The 19,395-nt window shown below is 26.4% G+C and overlaps 1 protein-coding gene across 3 annotated transcripts; it reads right to left on the reverse strand.

Moving 5' to 3' along the window:
* Positions 1–2,312: 2,312 nt before the first annotated feature.
* LOC132920476 (solute carrier family 23 member 2-like) lies at positions 2,313–18,871 on the reverse strand. Of its 3 annotated transcripts, none has more exons than XM_060982887.1 (13): positions 18,589–18,871; positions 16,828–17,043; positions 16,367–16,524; positions 14,851–15,056; positions 11,324–11,450; positions 9,820–9,940; positions 9,604–9,745; positions 8,701–8,814; positions 7,999–8,138; positions 5,401–5,548; positions 3,809–3,888; positions 3,538–3,682; positions 2,313–2,804 (listed from the first exon to the last, which is right to left on the reverse strand). In XM_060982887.1, exons 1-13 carry the CDS (start codon positions 18,691–18,693, stop codon positions 2,659–2,661), a joined length of 1,848 nt encoding a protein of 615 aa, XP_060838870.1. In that variant the 5' UTR covers positions 18,694–18,871; the 3' UTR covers positions 2,313–2,658. The 3 variants fall into 3 exon arrangements, with proteins under 3 accessions (XP_060838870.1, XP_060838869.1, XP_060838871.1); XM_060982886.1 differs by having other exon boundaries at positions 2,313–2,807; positions 18,589–18,864; XM_060982888.1 differs by lacking the exon at positions 18,589–18,871 and adding an exon at positions 17,136–17,289 and having other exon boundaries at positions 2,313–2,807.
* Positions 18,872–19,395: the final 524 nt, after the last annotated feature.

Raw genomic sequence — 19,395 nt, forward strand, 5'->3', positions numbered from 1 at the left:
AGAAAATAAAGATAAACCGTAACACACATAAATGGATTTAAAGTAAAAAAAAAAAAAATATGCCAAAAATTTTACGTAGATAAATTCTTATTGATACAATAATAATAGATATTATGATTAAACAAAACTAAAAAAAAAAAGAAATCAAAAAGAAAGACAAAGTAATGAATTTTATTAAATAGAAAGAATGAAGTCTGTATTTCCTTCTAAAGACAATGTTAAACACTTATTAATTAGCATTTTTACGTTAAACTGATTACTCATAAAGTCATAACTCATAAGTCGTAATATTTTTCTTAACTATCAAAAGTAAAGAGTTTTAATATTTTGATGTAAGGTAGTCAACAAATTTTTGACCAAAGGATTTTTTACAGTAAAGCAATTTAATATCATAAGTTATATATTATGTTCTCTAATTCTCTTTTTTGTATACCTACACTCATTATTAGAACTGGCCAAAAAAATTTTATTTTTCAGCAAGAACAGAATTTTTTTAAATAATAATTTAACTGGAATGACATTAAATGTGATAAAATTAATTGATGAAGAGCCTTCAAAAATAAATTTGCGTAAACATACACGAATAAATTGTTTTTGTTGTGTCACTAAAGGATGTATCGCATTATCAGCTAGTCTACCCCGAATTACCAGATCGTATTGAAATATGGCTTGGTACAGAGATAGGTATACTATACATAACGTTTGTACTGGTATAAAATGGCATAATTTACAGAAATTTAAACTCAGACTCCGAAGTCTCATAACTAGACTATTTACAAGTAGATTCCGGCACAGGTTTTTATCGAAAGTTAAACCTAAATATCTGATGCTGGATACCAACTTACTGTAATGTTCGACAATAATAACTATTAACTACCGTTGCAAGGTATATGTTATCATTACAGAAATGTGATATTAAATCTATATTGTTTAACAGAAAATTCATAAATATAGTTTTATTGAAATTAGTAGTTAAATTCCTATAATTCAGATATTCATTAACTTTCCTTATCCCATTTGCCGCTTTTTCATAATATGTATCATAATATTTTATTTCTATAACGTTTCTAATATTATACATTCAATATTGTATAGACTGTTTAGTACAATATATATATATAAACAATGAAATCAGATGTTAACAATTTAAAAACTTGTCTATACCACCTAACGCAAATATTATAATAAATAATACATATGCGTTCGTATTAATTTAGTCATTAGTTAATTGGGTAAGTCAACAATATTATTATTATGTAGGTTTGACATACATTTTCTTATTTTTTTTTTGCAAGTAGGTAAACTAGATTTACCAACAAAAAACAACCCATATACAATAATAGAGAAAATATAATACACTATTATTTAAACTTACAGCAATACTTAGCTACTGATTTCTAAATACAGTGAAACCTCTGAATAAGCGGACACTCTTAGTCACCAAAATTTCGTATGCTATTCAAAGGAGGTAAACTTTTTAAATTCATAAAAAGTAAATATATAAAAGGAAAAAATGTGTGCTAGCTTAAATTAAATTATAATACAATTTTTTAATGTTTTAATAATATAATAATCTATATATTTTAACGATACGTTAATATGTATCTAAATAAATATAAAAAAAAATGTAAAAAAGGAATACATAGGAAGGTAGGTACATACATAGATACAATTCAATTTAGTGTGAAAAATCGGTTTTTGAACCCGTTTATTATCATTATATACTACTATACTAGTGTAGACGCGTGTTTCTGTTGTCGTTTTGTTATTATTTTTAAATTAAGATAAAAATATGTGTCCGCTATTTGAATGTTTTTTTTATTAAAGAATAGTAAAAATATCCCCGTTTCTAAAAAAACGTTTACTATTTAGAGGTATCTAGTTCATTAGGGAAGGTCTCAATGTATATCTATATGAGACATTGTATTATATTTTAGTGATGACCAACGATTACGATACTATAATAATTATTATAATTATTTTATTTTTGATACTTACAATTTACTTATGGTTATAATCGAAGTTGTAATATATAGTCATATAAATACGATATCTATGGGGTTTCTAAATATTGAACAATATTATATACATTTGAAATTAAGTCAATGGCCACAATCACTGTATTTTATATTTTGTATACCGTCAGTTTTTCCTCGACTTCTCGAATATACAAGCTTGTACGAGATTGTTGAATTTTTACCAAAATTGTTGTACTAGATATATTTTATTCGAAACTGAATCCTGAATCCACGAAAAACCATGACGTTTTACTCTATATAATAATATATAAATCAAATCACCATAAAAACATATACATATATAAATTATTTTATATTTAAATAAACACAGGAAATATATAGTTCTGTCACGTCATGAAACAAATCAAGCACGCGTAGTCGTCGAACTTTACAATACTATTATTATATATATTAATACATCAACGTGAGAAAAATAAAATAAAATAAATATACAAAAAAAAGTATAGTAATAAGTAAGGTTATGTAAGTAAGAAATAGTTTAAAATAAATGTGTTCAGTCAATCGAATATACATAATAATAATAATAATAATAATAATAATATAACATGTATTATGATTTATCGATAAACATAGATATTATACATATGCTCATAATAATAATATTATTATATTACTTGTATTACATGAAAAATGTTAAAAAATAATTAATTTTATCGAAGAGATAATCTGAAATCGTATAAACTTGGTCGTCCACGGTATTATTGGGAGTCTTAAATTCTTTACCGGGATTCTGGTACGTGTTACTGTTCATCGCATCGTCGTCGTCTACTAAACGGAAAAATAAAAATAAATGTAAATTAAAAATAAATAAATACTACAAATAATGCATAATGTTGAGATTAAAATTATTTTTTTAAATTATTAAAATCACTTTTGGTTCTACGGTTTATTGGCGTCTATACGAATGTATAATTAAATATATATTTATTGTTGTAAATATTCGTCGAACTGTAATTTTAATATTCAAACGTCAAAAGGTCTATTCCAAGTATTCCCCCTCCCAATAATTCAAATTTCGAATACAATTGCTAGATACATTTTTTTTTTTATTAAGGAATTGGGGTTTTGTTTAAATTTTTTAAAGACAAAAAATTCTAATAATACATTATTATATAAACATTAAATCATACATTATTATCATATTAAATATTGCATTAGACTTAAATTTGAATTTAAAATAATATAGGAAAATATAAATTAATTAATAGCGAGGTATTTATGTAAAATGAATATAGTTTATTATATTAAACTATTCTAAAACAAATAATTTAATAACTATATGGTACTTAATTGATAACTTTACCAACCTAATTCGATTAGTTAAGAATTTTCATAAATTAATTAAATACATACGATGGAATAAAATAATATAATTTTGAAAGATAATAAAAATCGTCTACTCTTTTGAGTGTCATCTAACTTCTAGGTAATGTTAAAGAGTTTTTAAAAATAAAAATTAATATGGATTTAGTTTATCCAAATAGTTAAAAAAAAATACCTGGAATTGTGTTATCTAAAATAAAACCAACGAATCCGGCGATAAATATTCCAGAGGATAGATACGCAATAACTACATCGTTGGCAGTTTCATTTTTGATGTTGGTGACATTACCTTGTACGGTTGAGATGTACTTTGGAATCGCCTGCAAGTAAAACAAATCAAAATTAAAATAAATAATAACTCATTGTTTAAGCATCCGTTCATTGATTTGAACAGACGACCATTACAATATTAAACAAATTATATTAAAATTATAATTATTTATTACCAATCCAAAAAATATTGACAATCCGAGAATATACATGTTCCTTAACGAGTTGAGATTTATGAACTGTAGATTAGATAGCGCTGTATAAACAATACAAATAAGTAAGACAATTAATTAAAAATAATAAAATTAATTATTAATTATTCAATAACAAAGTCTCTTTTGTAGGTTTTTATAATATCTGTTTCTTTCCAATAATAATTGAAAACATTTTCCGTTTTTTAAGTTTTATCAATTATTTTTTTCATTGCATTCGAATTTTAAACAGCTGCGATAAAAAACAATTAAATTGTATAACTTTTCTCAAGAAGTTTCAACTATTAAATTCAAACTATATAGGTACATTTGTACCCATTACATAGATTCATATTAGGTAGGTGTATGAGACCATTATTGTGGTTTTTATTTAATACAAAATATGCTTAGAAAACATTATTATAATCATTTATAAATATTATTATATTGAAACGTAGATATCCAATGGAAATAATTTAAAAATTGAACATAGCGTGCGTCCGCCAACGTCGTTAGGATTGGTGGTTTATATTAATACTTATTAGTTATTACCTATAGTCTACTTAAGATGCGTCAAGGTTTAGCTTATTAGCTTTCACACGTGGGAGAATACATGTATATATCACCTTTAATACCAACATAAAAAAAAGAAAATAAACGTCCATGGTAAAAGTTTGAAAAATATATTTTTTAGCTAAACCATCTGTTTCTTAAAAAAAATTAGCTGACAACGATCTAAGGAAATTATTATTTTTCTGGAATTTTACGATATTCAATTTTCGTTATATTTTTGTATGCGCACGAGAAAAAAGTGCCCAAGTGTAGTCCTCCATACATAGAAGTACAGAACACCAATCGGTTGAAAGTACAAAACTATACGAATACAACACGCTCTGTCAAATCTCAGTTAGAAAATGAGCAGCCCTAAATTATTGGTATTGTGATTTTACCCAATCCATAAAAATAGTACAATAAATAAAATAAATATAATAATGTCACCCCTAGATATTTGAGTAAATAAAAATAGACCTTGTTAAAAAAATGTATGATTTAATTTGCAATTAATGTATTAATGAGTGACATTAATTAATAATGGAAAAGATTATTTAGTTATTATTATATGAAATTGAATTTGAATTTTTTCGTATATCGTATACACTGATTTAGTCAAAATCTCTTCCCAGTTTTATATTAAAGCAGTGGCGTAGCCAGGGGGGTTTTGGTGTTGACCCCCAACCCCCCCTTCGATCGTATTTTTATCAAAAATATAATTTTTATAATATAGGAATACAATCATTTATTCGTGGTGAAATGTATTCTGTTATGCCGTATTCACGTTATCGACTACAATGGTGATAATAATCATTATCATTCAATTATTTTTATTATTTTAACACGGTTGTAGATTTATTTTATTTAATTACTAAAAAAAAACCCCCCTAAAAAAAATCCTGGCTACGCCACTGCATTAAAGTGTATATACAATAGGATTCTGCACTTCCATACATTTTTCATACGCATTACACATAGGTAATATAATTCAAGCTTTAAGTTTATAACTTATTAAATATACTTGCCTACGGCTCCGATCAACACAAGTAGCACGGACGTCATAGCACCAAGTACTGGATCTGGCAGAGTAATCAACAGTGCAATCAGCTTCGTAAACGTGGACAAGAAGATCATTATGCATGCTGCGAGTCCGATTACGTTTCTACTGCACACCTAAAACACCGCGATATACGCCAATGAGTATTATACAATTAATGTTATTACTTATAATATATTCTCAATGACTTATGAGTTGATACCGATGCAAACCTCATAGCTTTTTCATTAAAACTACCTAAACACCTAGCAAAACTGTAGATACTTACTAGCTAATAATCACCATCCAATGATTCGATTATAAAAAATTAATAAGATACGTAACGAGTTTATAAACAATACGATCGGTCATAGTATGTTTTTTTATACCGAAAACTGTTAATTATCTATAATATACTGTATAATATTTATAAAAGTTCAAATATTTTAGACTCATAATACTTAGTTTGATATATTTGTATAGAATCTATACATATTTATACTATAGATAACCTATACATAACTCTCTAAAAGTTAAAAAAAAAATGATTCATAAATATGACGTGGTAAAAAAGTTTCAGATGAATTAAATTATCTAAATTAATTGCTGAGTGTTTTTCTCATATATATTCTATGTCTTTTAAATTCTACGAACAATTTATTTGTGGGTGTATGTTTATTAATAATATTATGTTGTGATAATGCTACAATAATTTAGCGCCGTTCGTATAGGCGAACTAAAGTACACTACAAGTATAAGAGTAGTTTACGATAATATTGCAGCGGGATATTCCAGTTTCACTCAAGTGATACATTTATTACTAACAATATTACACTATTATTATATTATATAATGATATAAAATGCAATTATTATCAAGTAAAATAAATAGGTGCTTGTTTTGCATAATAATTGAAAATAAAGGTATCAATAATATTACATTCATAAAATAACTTTTGTATTCGTAGTCCATGTTCGTAACGTTTAACCCAACAACCGTATATCATATATTTATGAAAGCATCACGTGTACAATTTAATTTATAATAGTGATTATTTTTTTAGAATTATTATGTGTAGGAACAAAATAAAATGTATTCTCGTTTTAACGATGTTTTAAATATGGTTGTCCACTAAAGCATCTATCATTTGTAATTATTATTTTGCAATAAATTAATTAGGTACGTGACTTTAATTAATTTAGATATTGCAAAATACAAAGAATGCAGCAAATGGATTGAAAAGTATTTAAAAAATATCATATAATAATTGGAATTATAAATATTTTAACATTTTTAACAGTTGAGTATGTATGTTAATGCACCAACAATATTATGAAAAAGCTGTTTTATGTATAGTTACAAGTTACAACTTTGTATTGGGAATTGGCCACGTATAATTAAAAACCCTAAATATTTAAACTGCAAGGACTAGCACGCATATTTATGTATATTTATCGTTATTATAAACATATTATACAAAAATATATTGTGGAAATATATTAAGGAATTAAAATAATATAAGAAATTACAGTTTGCAATCGCATATGCCTATCTATACCATATTTTATTTTTATCAAGTTTGATAAACATTAACCTATTCGATGCTAATATATTATCAGTTATCACATAATATTAAACAAATCAGTCATTATTTATTTGACTAGATATACATTATATGTTTGTTAAGTAATATTAATAATAAGATTATTAAAGTGTTTAAAAAAACATTAGCTGACTAAAATTACTTAAACAAGTAAAATAAAATTGATGGATCTATTCTTTTTTTTTTTTAAAGTATGCTTCATTATCGCGATCGTAAGTATAATTAGAATTATTATTACTATAACTTCAACAAGCATCTTAAAAGTAAACAAATATAAATAAATAATTATCATATAAATTATATTGTGTCTATTGAAATATGACATAAATTACTACACATAAAATACAGCATGAAGATAGGGTCTCAAACTGTACTCCATAATATCACGAAAAACAATAAATATTATGTTATTCTATTGTAACATATCGCGATAACCATTGACATGGATAATGATACGATTATATATTATAATAATTACATATAAACGCTTATTGGTAGATAATAATGTACAGTTTCGTATAATTTTAGATGACAATTATAATTTATATACTCACAGTATGCAAATATACAATTAATTCCAATAATATACGCTGGTATACTGTATACGATGAAACTCGAGACGAACAATTTATTTTCTAGCAAGACCACCGAAAAGGCACAAATTTACGAATTAAATGAACATGATGAACATGACTAACGGAAGATAATAATTTTTTTAACTACCATAGGAGCGTTTATCGCCCCTCTTCCGCGATTCTAAAACCCTGATTTACCCATAAGTAATAATACTATCTTACAATAACTTTTTTTGATTACGAGTACCTAATACTACCTATACATAATTGTTTAATATACATAATATTATATTATTTATATTACACTGAATATAATTAGTATATTTTAAATTTAAACTTTAATAAACGATATAATGAAGTAACACTGAGCTGGTAACTTAGGTAGTATTATTATTACTAGTATACATACTTGGGTGATGCCGATATTTCCCACATTTTCGCTGGACGAGCTAACGCCAGAACCTGTACCCAAGATACCGGCAAAAATTGTACTAATGCCTTCGATGCCGATACCACGACTTACCGCATTCTTAGGAGGCTTTGTTAAATCTGAAACAATAAGCCACCGGTGTACATTCAATGTTATATGCTTTTATGAAGTATTACATATCCGTATGTCTATATTAAGATTGAAGATGTATTGTTAACACCTTTTATAGATACTAACTACTAACCATATTTAATATATATAAGTATATAACAATTAACATAATATTATTGTATAGACGCGAGGATTCTTGTTACGGGATGTGATGTAATTTATATCAGTTTACATATAGATCTCAGGCATCATTAAGAAGTATCGTGATCTATCTATCATTTATTGAATTAGAAAAATAAATAAACTATAGTAAAATATTTCAGTAATTTTTCTGTAAAATGTATTGACTTATTGTATAAACAAACAAATTGAAAAAAAATTAATGAAGAACAGCTGAAATGTATTTAATTAATTCAACCACTCGCGCATACCATTGCTTTATATAGTACCTAGGTGATCGACTGTTTGTGTTTATTTTCTTAAATTCAAAAAAACAGCATGTTATCATTAATCTCAGTAAGATAGGTAAGGAGTATATATCATTTTATAATAATATCGTCGTATACTCACTGGAAAATCTTGCACACGTGTAATAGTTAGCTACTGACTGTACGATGTTAGCGAAAATCGCGGGTAGCATGGCTAATACCGATGTCAAGCTAAATGTCGGTCGACCCCATTGAACTATAAAAGAACACATCATAGGTATAATAATTAATAATAACCGCGTATAGACGTAGGTAATCGTATAATTCGCATCAACAAATTGTGAGCACAAACAGAGCACAAATTATTTTTTCTTCTGTTTAGTGAGATAGTGGTATATTATACCTACTAAAATTGCAAATGATGTATTATAGAGATAGCTTTCTAGATTATATAGATTTCCATCAAACGTGAATCTAAGGCATAGACGGAGATTTGATTGAATTTTAGGGGAGGCTATAATTGGCAATATTATTGCAATATAGGTATCTATTTATTACTTTGAAAAATGTTCAATCATTTTGTGGGGAGGAGGCTAAGTCCCACCAATCTCCACCTATGATCCAAGAGGGAGGGCTAAGAAACTCTAGTCCCTCCCCTTTGGAAATATTATATATATTATGTATGTATGTATATTCATATAATAAAAAAATATTACATAGGTCTTAAACTTTGTTAATTTAAAATATAAATAAAAATCTTATCAAATCTTATTTACATAATATCATCTATAATCTATCATGTACCTAGTAAAATTATAAAAGTATTTTTTCTGAAAAATAATTAGTCCCCCCCCCCCGGCCTTACAATTTCCATGCCTGATCTCCGTTCAATAGTTAATGTTTTACATGGATCCAAAAAAAAAAGAATTTAAATTTAAAAAGATATCTTCTATAATATAGTCTATATTATAAAAAAGAAATATGTTTTGTTGCTCTGTACAGAACTCTCAAATGTTGAAACGAATTCCCAATAATATTTTATTACAAGGATAAGGTAATCGGAACATCGGTGCGTTGCGCAATACTCCAGTCTTTGATTCGGTGTTTATCGGGTCTGTTGGCAATATAATATTTCTGTTAGTCATGTAAAAACACAAAATCCACATGATGCCCACGCTGAGTAATATCTGGTTAAAAATTTAAAATTAACAAATAATTAGTGACAACGTTCATCGTATGCAGTAGATAATTCTTATCTCACCGAAAACAGTGCGAAAATTTTCAACCGAACTCTGAACAGTCCACCTTGAGACGAGTAGACTGGCAAGGAAATTACGACTTTTCGCAAATATTGTGAGAATAATGTCAATAAAAATAGAGTTCTATAAACACAATAAAACATATATGATTTAATTTATGATTATAGTTATTTGAGTTATTCGATCAGTCTTAAAAAGAAAATAACTTTAATTATTCGTTTTTATTTCTAAATAAACAATACGTTAGACGCACTAATATTATTTGTAGGTTTAATATACGTATATATTATTTATTGCAAAATTCATGATTAATCTAATAGCATAAGTAAAAAAGTAAACTGAGCACAGCGTGTATGGACGTACATTCACTGATACCGTAATATGAAAGTATATTTTTTTTATAAGGAAATACTTATTTAAATTCAAGAATATTAATATGCTTTAAATTAATACTTACATTCTATCATAATCAATTAAAATTGATAAAAATACTCAAGATTAAATATAAAAATTATTTGACTGATTTCTCTTTAATCGAATGATATTGAAAATTTGAAAAATTACGTCATAATGAAATAATTAATCATCTCTTTTATATTTTTTCTGTATATTTACAAATGTTTTATCTGATCATTTTTATTTTTTAATGTATTTTTAAATGGTTTTATAAATAATCAAATTATTTCAGTTACAAACAAATTAAATGATCGAGTCTAATTTATAGATTTTTAATTTAGGCTATTCGAATTATCTCTGATGGTCTCATTCTTAAATGTTCCATAAGAAACAGTGATTTTTTTTATATAATTGGGTATGATATGAAAGGTTACTTGTGTGTAGCGCTGTCAATATTTTCTTTGCTAACTAAAAAATAGACATTCAGAAATATTGTCCACGGTATTTCAGTGACATTAATAATAATTTTTACACAATAATATCGAATATTGCACGATACTGAAAACCCCAACTTGCACAACTCGCATAGGCCATAATAAAACTATAATTATATATCTATTAAAAAAACGATCATTAATTTTGAATTAAGTAGAGGTATTAAATACAGAATCGTAAAAAAAATATATCATTGAATTAAGTCCTTACATTTCAATATTATTGATTATAATAAATTACTTATTAGCTATTCTAATGGAATCATAACAGTTTTTAATGGAAACGATTAATATGTTTAATTTTAAACATTAAAATATTATTATTAAGAATTTTATCATTTTATTGGTTGTATCTTGTATAATATATTATAATAAGAATTACATTACAATCCTATACTCAAACGTTTTTTAATGGATGTTTGACGTCTCGTCGTCGTGGTATTTTTAGCAATAAAATACGACCAAAAACATTAAGCACAGTGTGTCGATAGCCTGGTTTCTTTTTTTCGATTTTTGGTGTCACACATCGTGACGCATCTTATTACTTTAAGTATAATAGGTAACTACTAAATAAAGTAAAATATAATTTAATATTTTATGTTAAAATTAATTTTACATGATGGCCGTGGTCCAATTTCCCGACATTAGAAACACTCCTTTTTCGATGACCGACAGCCCTATGAGGCACATGGTCGGCACTACGGTCAGCGGCGTAATGTACTTCAGTGATTTCCCGATAAATCCTGCAAAATAAAAAAGGATAAAAAAAAATATAACGCTCAACGTAATATTATTATAGTTTATTTAATTTATATACATAATATATATATATACTATAACCTAGGGTATAATTTTATAAACAATAAATCCGTTCTCGAAACAAGGACACGATGGATTATACAACAATAACGAAAATTACGTGTATCGTATTATTTTATTGATATTAATTATAATCATTGGCATTATTTATACTTGCCCCTATCACCGATATACATATACCTATGCTTTGTTTTAATTTAAAAATGTGTATGGTAAGTGGTAAGGGAAAGATAGAAATTTAAATATATTTAGTTAACATTACTATAAAATCCTGTTTAGTATAATATAAAGATTGTTAATTTTGCATATATTGATTATTGTCAACCACATATTATAAATTACGATGTAAAATCAAAACTAATATTCTTTGTTGTTGTTTTTTTGTTCAATTAAAAAAAAAAAAGAAAAAAAATTTCTTCAATGACAATCTCGTATTATGAAATAAGACAATAATTAATATAATATAATTCACTTGTGAATTGTCTATTTTTGTATTATTTTATAGCTGGTGTTAAGGTGTTATAGTAAGTGGACCACAGTCCAAAATTGAACCATCACCAACACCAACACATTATTATTCTTAAATACACCGTTGTAACTTAAAATATTTTCATCATTTTTAATAATAATAAATTTATATTTAATTTAAATTTATGAAACTCTAATAGGTACTTGTATATAAAAAAAACACGAGCGTAACGGCCAGTGCCGTTGAAAATCTAATATTATAACTAATAATTAAATTTTTAGTTTTTAGTTTTGGATAAAAAAAAATAAAGTAATGCTATAATGATGACAGATTTTTGTTTCTGGATCCCCTTAATTAAAAAGTTAAATGTCTAAAAGTGCCAAAAGTCTAATGGAAATTATTTTTCAACTCCGGAGTCCTGATTAATAGCGTGCATATTATATTTATCTATGATATATCTTAAATATTATTCTAAATCTGAGACATGATCTTAAGGCATTTGAAGTATATCCACTGATGAACTAAGATGGTGAGATATGGAAACTTTTCTCGATGTACCATAGTCTACGACTGGTAGAGCCGGTAGAGGACAGGGCGCTGTTCATATAAATAATAATTTATATGAATTCGTGCTTATATAGCACAGAGAAAATAAATTGAATATAATATTGTTGTTGAAAATGTTATTGACATTTTTAAAAATAAATATGATTTATAAGATTTGAATGCACGTTTTTTAAATAATTAAAATTATTGCGTATTGGTAAAAAAGAACTTAGTAGCAGAACTTTTAGAAATAGTTATTGCGACTCGAATATTTAATTACCACATTTTTTGTCATACATTTTGACCATTAAACTATTAACTATTAACTTTTTTTCCAAAGGTCCTAGAATATTCGATTTCGATGCCTATCAAAATCAATTTTTACAATATCCTAAAAATAAAACGTTTAAAATATTTTAATTGAAATATCAAGAAATATTTCAATATTAAAGGTGTATTCTAGTGTATGACAAAAAAAAATATATATTTTCATAATTAATTTATCAACTTTTCAATAGATTAACTTAGATCAATATTTTTTTTTGAGGTGAAGATATATAGAAATATATAGAAGTATCGTTAACCATTAAGCCTCTCACACATCATATAATAAAGTCTCACCTATAGCTATTATTATTTTGTTTGACGATGAAGGTTAGGTCATAAGCTGGTGAGGTCTCCAAATTACAGGAAAGAGGTTTAATATTGAATACAATTCATAAAGATAATATATAGATAAATTATATTGTACACACACAGTGCTAAGGTCGTATCGTATTTTATTAATATTATTGTTGACGCCATACATAAACCTGTCTGGACTTCTGCAAATTGGTTATCAGCAGCATACAATTAAAATGTTTGCTATAACAAAGTGTAACACGCGGATAGACACAATGTGTCGCCGATGGCCGATAATGATGATATAACGATCTGTTCAACCTTTACATATTGGACATACATGACCTATAGACTGGTTATAGTCTATAAGTAAGAAAATGATTTTCTAAATCAATGAATAAAAAACCAATCGTAAGATAGTGTTGTGGATAATATGTAAGAAATAAGAATACTGAATATGTACAATGTACATATTTATTATATTACTGATAATAAAAAAAATATTTATGTTTTCCGTTTTTCAACTATTACCTAGATAATATATACTATTAAGTATAAACTATATATATATGAGCCACGCTTATAACATTGAATAATTAAAGATTTGTCTCAGTTTAATTACAAATTTTACTAATTTAAACGAAAAACCGATTTACAATAATAATTTATTCACAAGTTGGAACATTGTTATTATCATATTAGTATTAATAATCAATATTTATATAAAAGTCAAGACGATCAATAGTATTAAATCTCAATTATATAATTTAATATGTTCTGTATATAACTAGAAACAATATGTGATGACTAATATTGTACCAAACGATTATTTATATAATTAAATATGACGGGAATGGCCGAAGAGCAATCTACAAAAAAATAATCTACCAAATTAATATTTATTTTAAATTGATAATAAATTATTGTTTGGAGAAAACCTATATTTAAACTCGTCATTTTGATAAAAAAAATAAGTAAAAAGAAACCGGTCAAACGTTCAAGTTCATTTACTCAATATTATTAGTACAAACAATGATTCTTTATTCATCAATGAAACTTATAAAAAAAAAATGCAAATGGTTTCTGTACACATAATCTATGCTTTAAATATTTTGGAAGATTACCGGGATGGCAGGATTTTTATCAGTTGCGATAAATCTTGGACTTAGGGTGAATGAGAAAAGCTTGGAAGCTATTCTAGATTTTTTGATTTTTTCCTGTACAGTTTTTAGATACTAATCAGAATAGAAAGTGTGATTGGATAAGATATATGTATGATGGGAAATTAATTACATTTCTTATGGTACTAATTTTAAATAGGTAACTACACTTTTTTGAGATTGAAAGTTTTTGTATTTTCTTACAATAATTATTATTAGTCTAGTTTGATTTTAGAGGGGATTTGTACAGGGGTAGTTTAATACCTATATGGCTATACGTATTTAAACTTTAAAATATATAATACTATACAGCAATATTCATGTTTTCATGTATAGCATGTACACAGGATAATTCTTTTAAAGCTAAACAACAATTGTAACGTATTTTAATTTTTTTTTTTATATATTATTTGAAATCATTTACCTTAAAAAGAATCACCGTATATACGAGGCGATAACGATCATGCTCACTCCCTTTTACTAAAATTATAATTTATTCAAATTCAGATTTTTTAGTTATGTTCTTACCAGAATAGCCCAAAAACATTTGAATGATACCGGTGATGATCATAGCGCCTTGAATATTACGAACGCGTAGATTCCATTCTAACGTCCGGGCTTCGGGACCCATCGTGAACAGATCAATGTTGCTATTACATTGCCATTTAGGCAGTTCCAATATGGGTAGCGTGCAGAACAGATACACGAATCCACTAGACTGCACAATCGGGAGCCTATTTAATATTATATTTATTATTAAATAGTGTCATAAGAATAATATGTTATACAAACATTAATAAATCACGTTACACTTTATATAATACATACCTATAATGATATAAGTATATATGTATATAATATATATAGAGATATTTTTTTATCGTAGGACATATGAAATTTCATAAAATAATTTAACTTAACCTATATCAGTTATGGAAAACTTCAGTGCTGAGGCTATACAAAATATATTTGGGGTAAGGGGACGTTATTAAAAATGTAGATTCATACTCTAAATTTAGGTAAAGACTAAAATAAAATTTTCTTATGTAAAATACTGCAATTGAGAGGAAGTTGGTTTAGAGTTTTGAATGTTCTGGTAAAAATACAATAACTATGTAGTTGTTATAATTTTTTTTCTTTTTTCATTACATTTTAGTTTATGGTTAAATAACTAAATATGAATATAATAACATACGTAATATATTTTGCTTACAGGAAATTCTTTGTTACAAGTGTATATAATTGTAAGACAATTAAATATATATCATCTAATCACAATATTTAATTAACTTGGATAAAAAAAAATGCATGTGTATAATTAATAATAAAGTTAACTGAACAAACTACACAACAATTGAATTTTTCCAGAGCATATTCAGAAATGGTTTCCACCAAATTTGTTGAGGGTATATTCAGTACAATTTTAACAATTTTAATTGAAAACTTTAGTGTAAAAAAAGGTTTCTGTTAACCAAATGACGTGATTTATAAAATAATAATAATTTCATGGTAAAAATAGATTTGGTCTTTTCAGTTCAACGTCATTACTCATTACTATAACATTGAATACGCATTTTTATAATTACTATTATCGAGTATTGCCAGTTAATCATGTATTATTTTATCGTAGATTCTATTCAACAAAAAACAACGAACGCCTTCATAAACCATAATGCACATATTTCACCAGCGAAAAATAATTTTCGTACCTACCATAAAGACATATTTTATTTTATTTTCAATAAAAAATTAAATCGATCACTACAAAAACAATGACTATTTTTTTTTTTGTAAATTCATTGAGACTTGAGAGTTTACGCAGCTGGTATACCTATAATTTTTTTAAAAGATCTTGATAGTACACCACTTATAATTTTTGGTACCTAACGTTAGATGGTAAAAAAAAACTAAATTTTGAAGGGAAATAAAGATGTCACTCATTTATATATTTATACAAGCTACTCTCAACCTATAAATATTATAATTTTATTAGTTGGCCAAAATCTATGATCGATGAAAATAATTAACATATATTTATGCTCACCTGACACCCAAAATGGTCTGCATCCCCGTGCTGAAACCTGCTACCATGACAGCCGTGGCCAGCAAGTCCGCGCGTGCCGGATCCTCTGGTAAAATGCACAATTTCGGGGCCAAAATATTATACACGAAGATCAAACAACTTAAAGTGGTCACCACGTTCTGCAAAGCGTTTATAACAATAACGATAAATACATATTTGTTGTGTGCCCTTGCTTAGTTTATATTTTCACACATTCTAAATATGTACTTATTATACTATAGGAATAAGGTATAATTACTTTCTATAGGTATTTCGAATTAGGCACTAAGTTATCCATATTGCAGATATGTTAAATATTAGATTATTATTAAAAATCTGTACCAATATGATTGTTAATTAGACAAAATTTGTTAATTATTTGATAGTTTTAAGTTTAAATAGTTTTAAATTTTATTTTAATATTTTATAATACCTATCCTTACCTGTATGGCCAACAGCGGTGTTAAGTACGATGGAGGGTTTACGTTGATAGCGTATGCCAGACAATCGTCGACGGGTTCGCTATTCTCTGGCTCGTCCTCCAAATCGAACGGCATTTCCAATGCAGTGTTGTTGTGATCTGGTGCCACTTTGATCACATCCATGACAGGAAAATAATTATATTGTGGTGATTTCGTCTTTGATTGCCTGCACCTGGACTGCGAGAAAATCGTTTTAAGATATTAAAATCTAAGTCATTCGCAGGCCCCGGAAAACCAATGTCCAATATTATATTATATTCTAAACCTACTGCACACACAACTGCCGACCAACTGAAACGGCGATTATAATACTATATACTTAATAGGTATACTGCTCCACATAACATAATATACTAATCGTTGTACGTCTGTATTGCAATAATAATAATAATTTATACCCGCCCATTCACCCATCCTCTCAACACGATTTGAAACATTATCGGTTTTAATATTATTTATCCGAATCAATTAAATACACACACAAACACACACACGTCGTTCGGTCCATCAAGCTTATCGTTGCACATACTATTATTGTTATATTTTATTTCTGATGATCTTTGCCCGCGTTCCCTGATACAGCTATAGACTATAGTGAAGCGTCTATCAACAGTTTCAACACATCTTGGGTACACACACAATATATGCACAGGCGTATTTATCGATTGCGCCGAATGACCTTTTACCTGTAAGAAATCGATCGATTGCGCCGCGTATCAACTCCGCCGAAATTTTGTATTTATTGATTCTGCCGGTTATCAACCCGCTGAATATTTCTAAATTATTTATTTTAATAATAACAAAATGTAAAATGTTTACATTAATATAAAATTAATTTGTAGTTCACTAGTAACAAAATTACATTGCTAAAGCAGAGCATTACATGAGCATATATAACTTGAACTTTATAATGTAATATGCGTAGCTATAGCATATTATCGTGTCGGTTTTTATATATATATATTAATTCTCAATCAATAAAATCTATAAAGTTGTATCAAAAAGAGACACATTTTATTACATGTAGGTACATTGGTATTATTAGAAAAAACAATTCAAACATTGTAGTGCACAACGGAAAATTAACACAATAATTATAGTGAATTATACATATGAGTTATAACAAAAAAAGCAATTAAACACAAAGTAAAATTTATTAAAAATTAAAATAGTAAAATAGTAAAATAATATAATTGAAATACTTAGTTTTTTTACAAAATGTTTTACAAGTTATTTAGATAACGCCAAAAAGGCAAAAATAGTACAGTAAAAATAATAATTAGTGTATTGTAGTGTTAGGTTGATTTATTTTTTAGAGTAGTGCCAGTAGTGATTTTATACCAGTTTTATATACTTAAATCGTTAAATCTATTCATTTTTTTAATAAAATAATCGTCAAAAATTGTTGCTATATATTTTTTTATCTTTATAAATAATTTTAAATTATATTGTTACGAGTGAACTGCAAATTAATTGTATATTAATGTTAGCTTTTTACATAATGTTATTATTTAAAAAAATAATTTACAAATATTCAGCGCATTGATAACCGGTGGAATCAACATATAAAAAAGTTCGGCGGAATCAATATTATATAGAAAAATATCGGGCGGAATTGATAAAATACCACATGCGTGCCTAAATAGTAAATAAGTATATTATTATTACATATTATAATTTATTCTAATATTTATTAATTATTAAATAATATATTGTATTTACGTGCGCATGTCCACATTCCGTAGGAGTCTTTTGCTTGCTCTGTCGTCGCTGATGGACTGCCATCGATTGGATTCTATCGAACTCCCATTTGATGCCATTCCCCATAACTTAGACTTAATTATCGTTTTGTAAATGTTTTACACAACCACACGCTGTAATTGATCGATATCTAATTTTATTTTAACGACACAAATAAAATGATAGAATATTATTAGCGACTACCCATATGAAATCATGGGAATCGTTAAGTTTTCGCTGTTTGTAGGTACATCTATACTGCAGTTGCAATAATTTATAATACACACAATAATCATAATGGTTTAATATCGAACATAGTTTACGAGCTTAGTAATAATAATATGTCATAGCAGATATCATATTATGTGTGTGACACACAATATAAATAATAATTACAATTACCTTATTTATTACTCATATATCCTGTTTTATTAATAATTTAGAATTTTTTGTTTTTGTTTTTTTATTATTATTTAATGGGTTTAATATCACATCATAACAAAGCCTCTAGCAACACAATTAATTTTTTTTTACTTGTTAATGTTTGTAAATTTATTTTAAAATTTATTTATGTATTTACTTACTGTACTATCCAGCTATTTGAAAATCAAAACCAATATTTTTTAAATTTTTGTTATTGTTTATATTAATTACATCATTAAAAAAAAACCATAAAATTTTTTTTAAGTTGAATTGTTGATTTACACTAAGCACTGATATACCAAGTGCTTAGACTTAAAGTTTAGACTAAAGGTTGGTAGAACGGTATACATTTTATAAAAGGTTGAT

This window comes from Rhopalosiphum padi, chromosome 2 (genome assembly GCF_020882245.1).
Source record: "Rhopalosiphum padi isolate XX-2018 chromosome 2, ASM2088224v1, whole genome shotgun sequence".
Lineage (NCBI taxonomy): Eukaryota > Metazoa > Arthropoda > Insecta > Hemiptera > Aphididae > Rhopalosiphum > Rhopalosiphum padi.

Bases quoted from the DNA above. Each gene is read 5' to 3' on its own strand.
- LOC132920476 (XM_060982886.1), bottom strand. From the start codon at position 18,693: ATGGGGAATGGCATCAAATGGGAGTTCGATAGAATCCAATCGATGGCA. The intron at 8,815-9,603 runs GTAATAAAATAT...GTTCTTTTATAG, and splicing joins GTTCCGATTACCTTATCCTT to TTCAATGGGGTCGACCGACA. The intron at 8,139-8,700 runs GTGAGTATACGA...TTATTGTTTCAG, and splicing joins CACGTGTGCAAGATTTTCCA to ATTTAACAAAGCCTCCTAAG.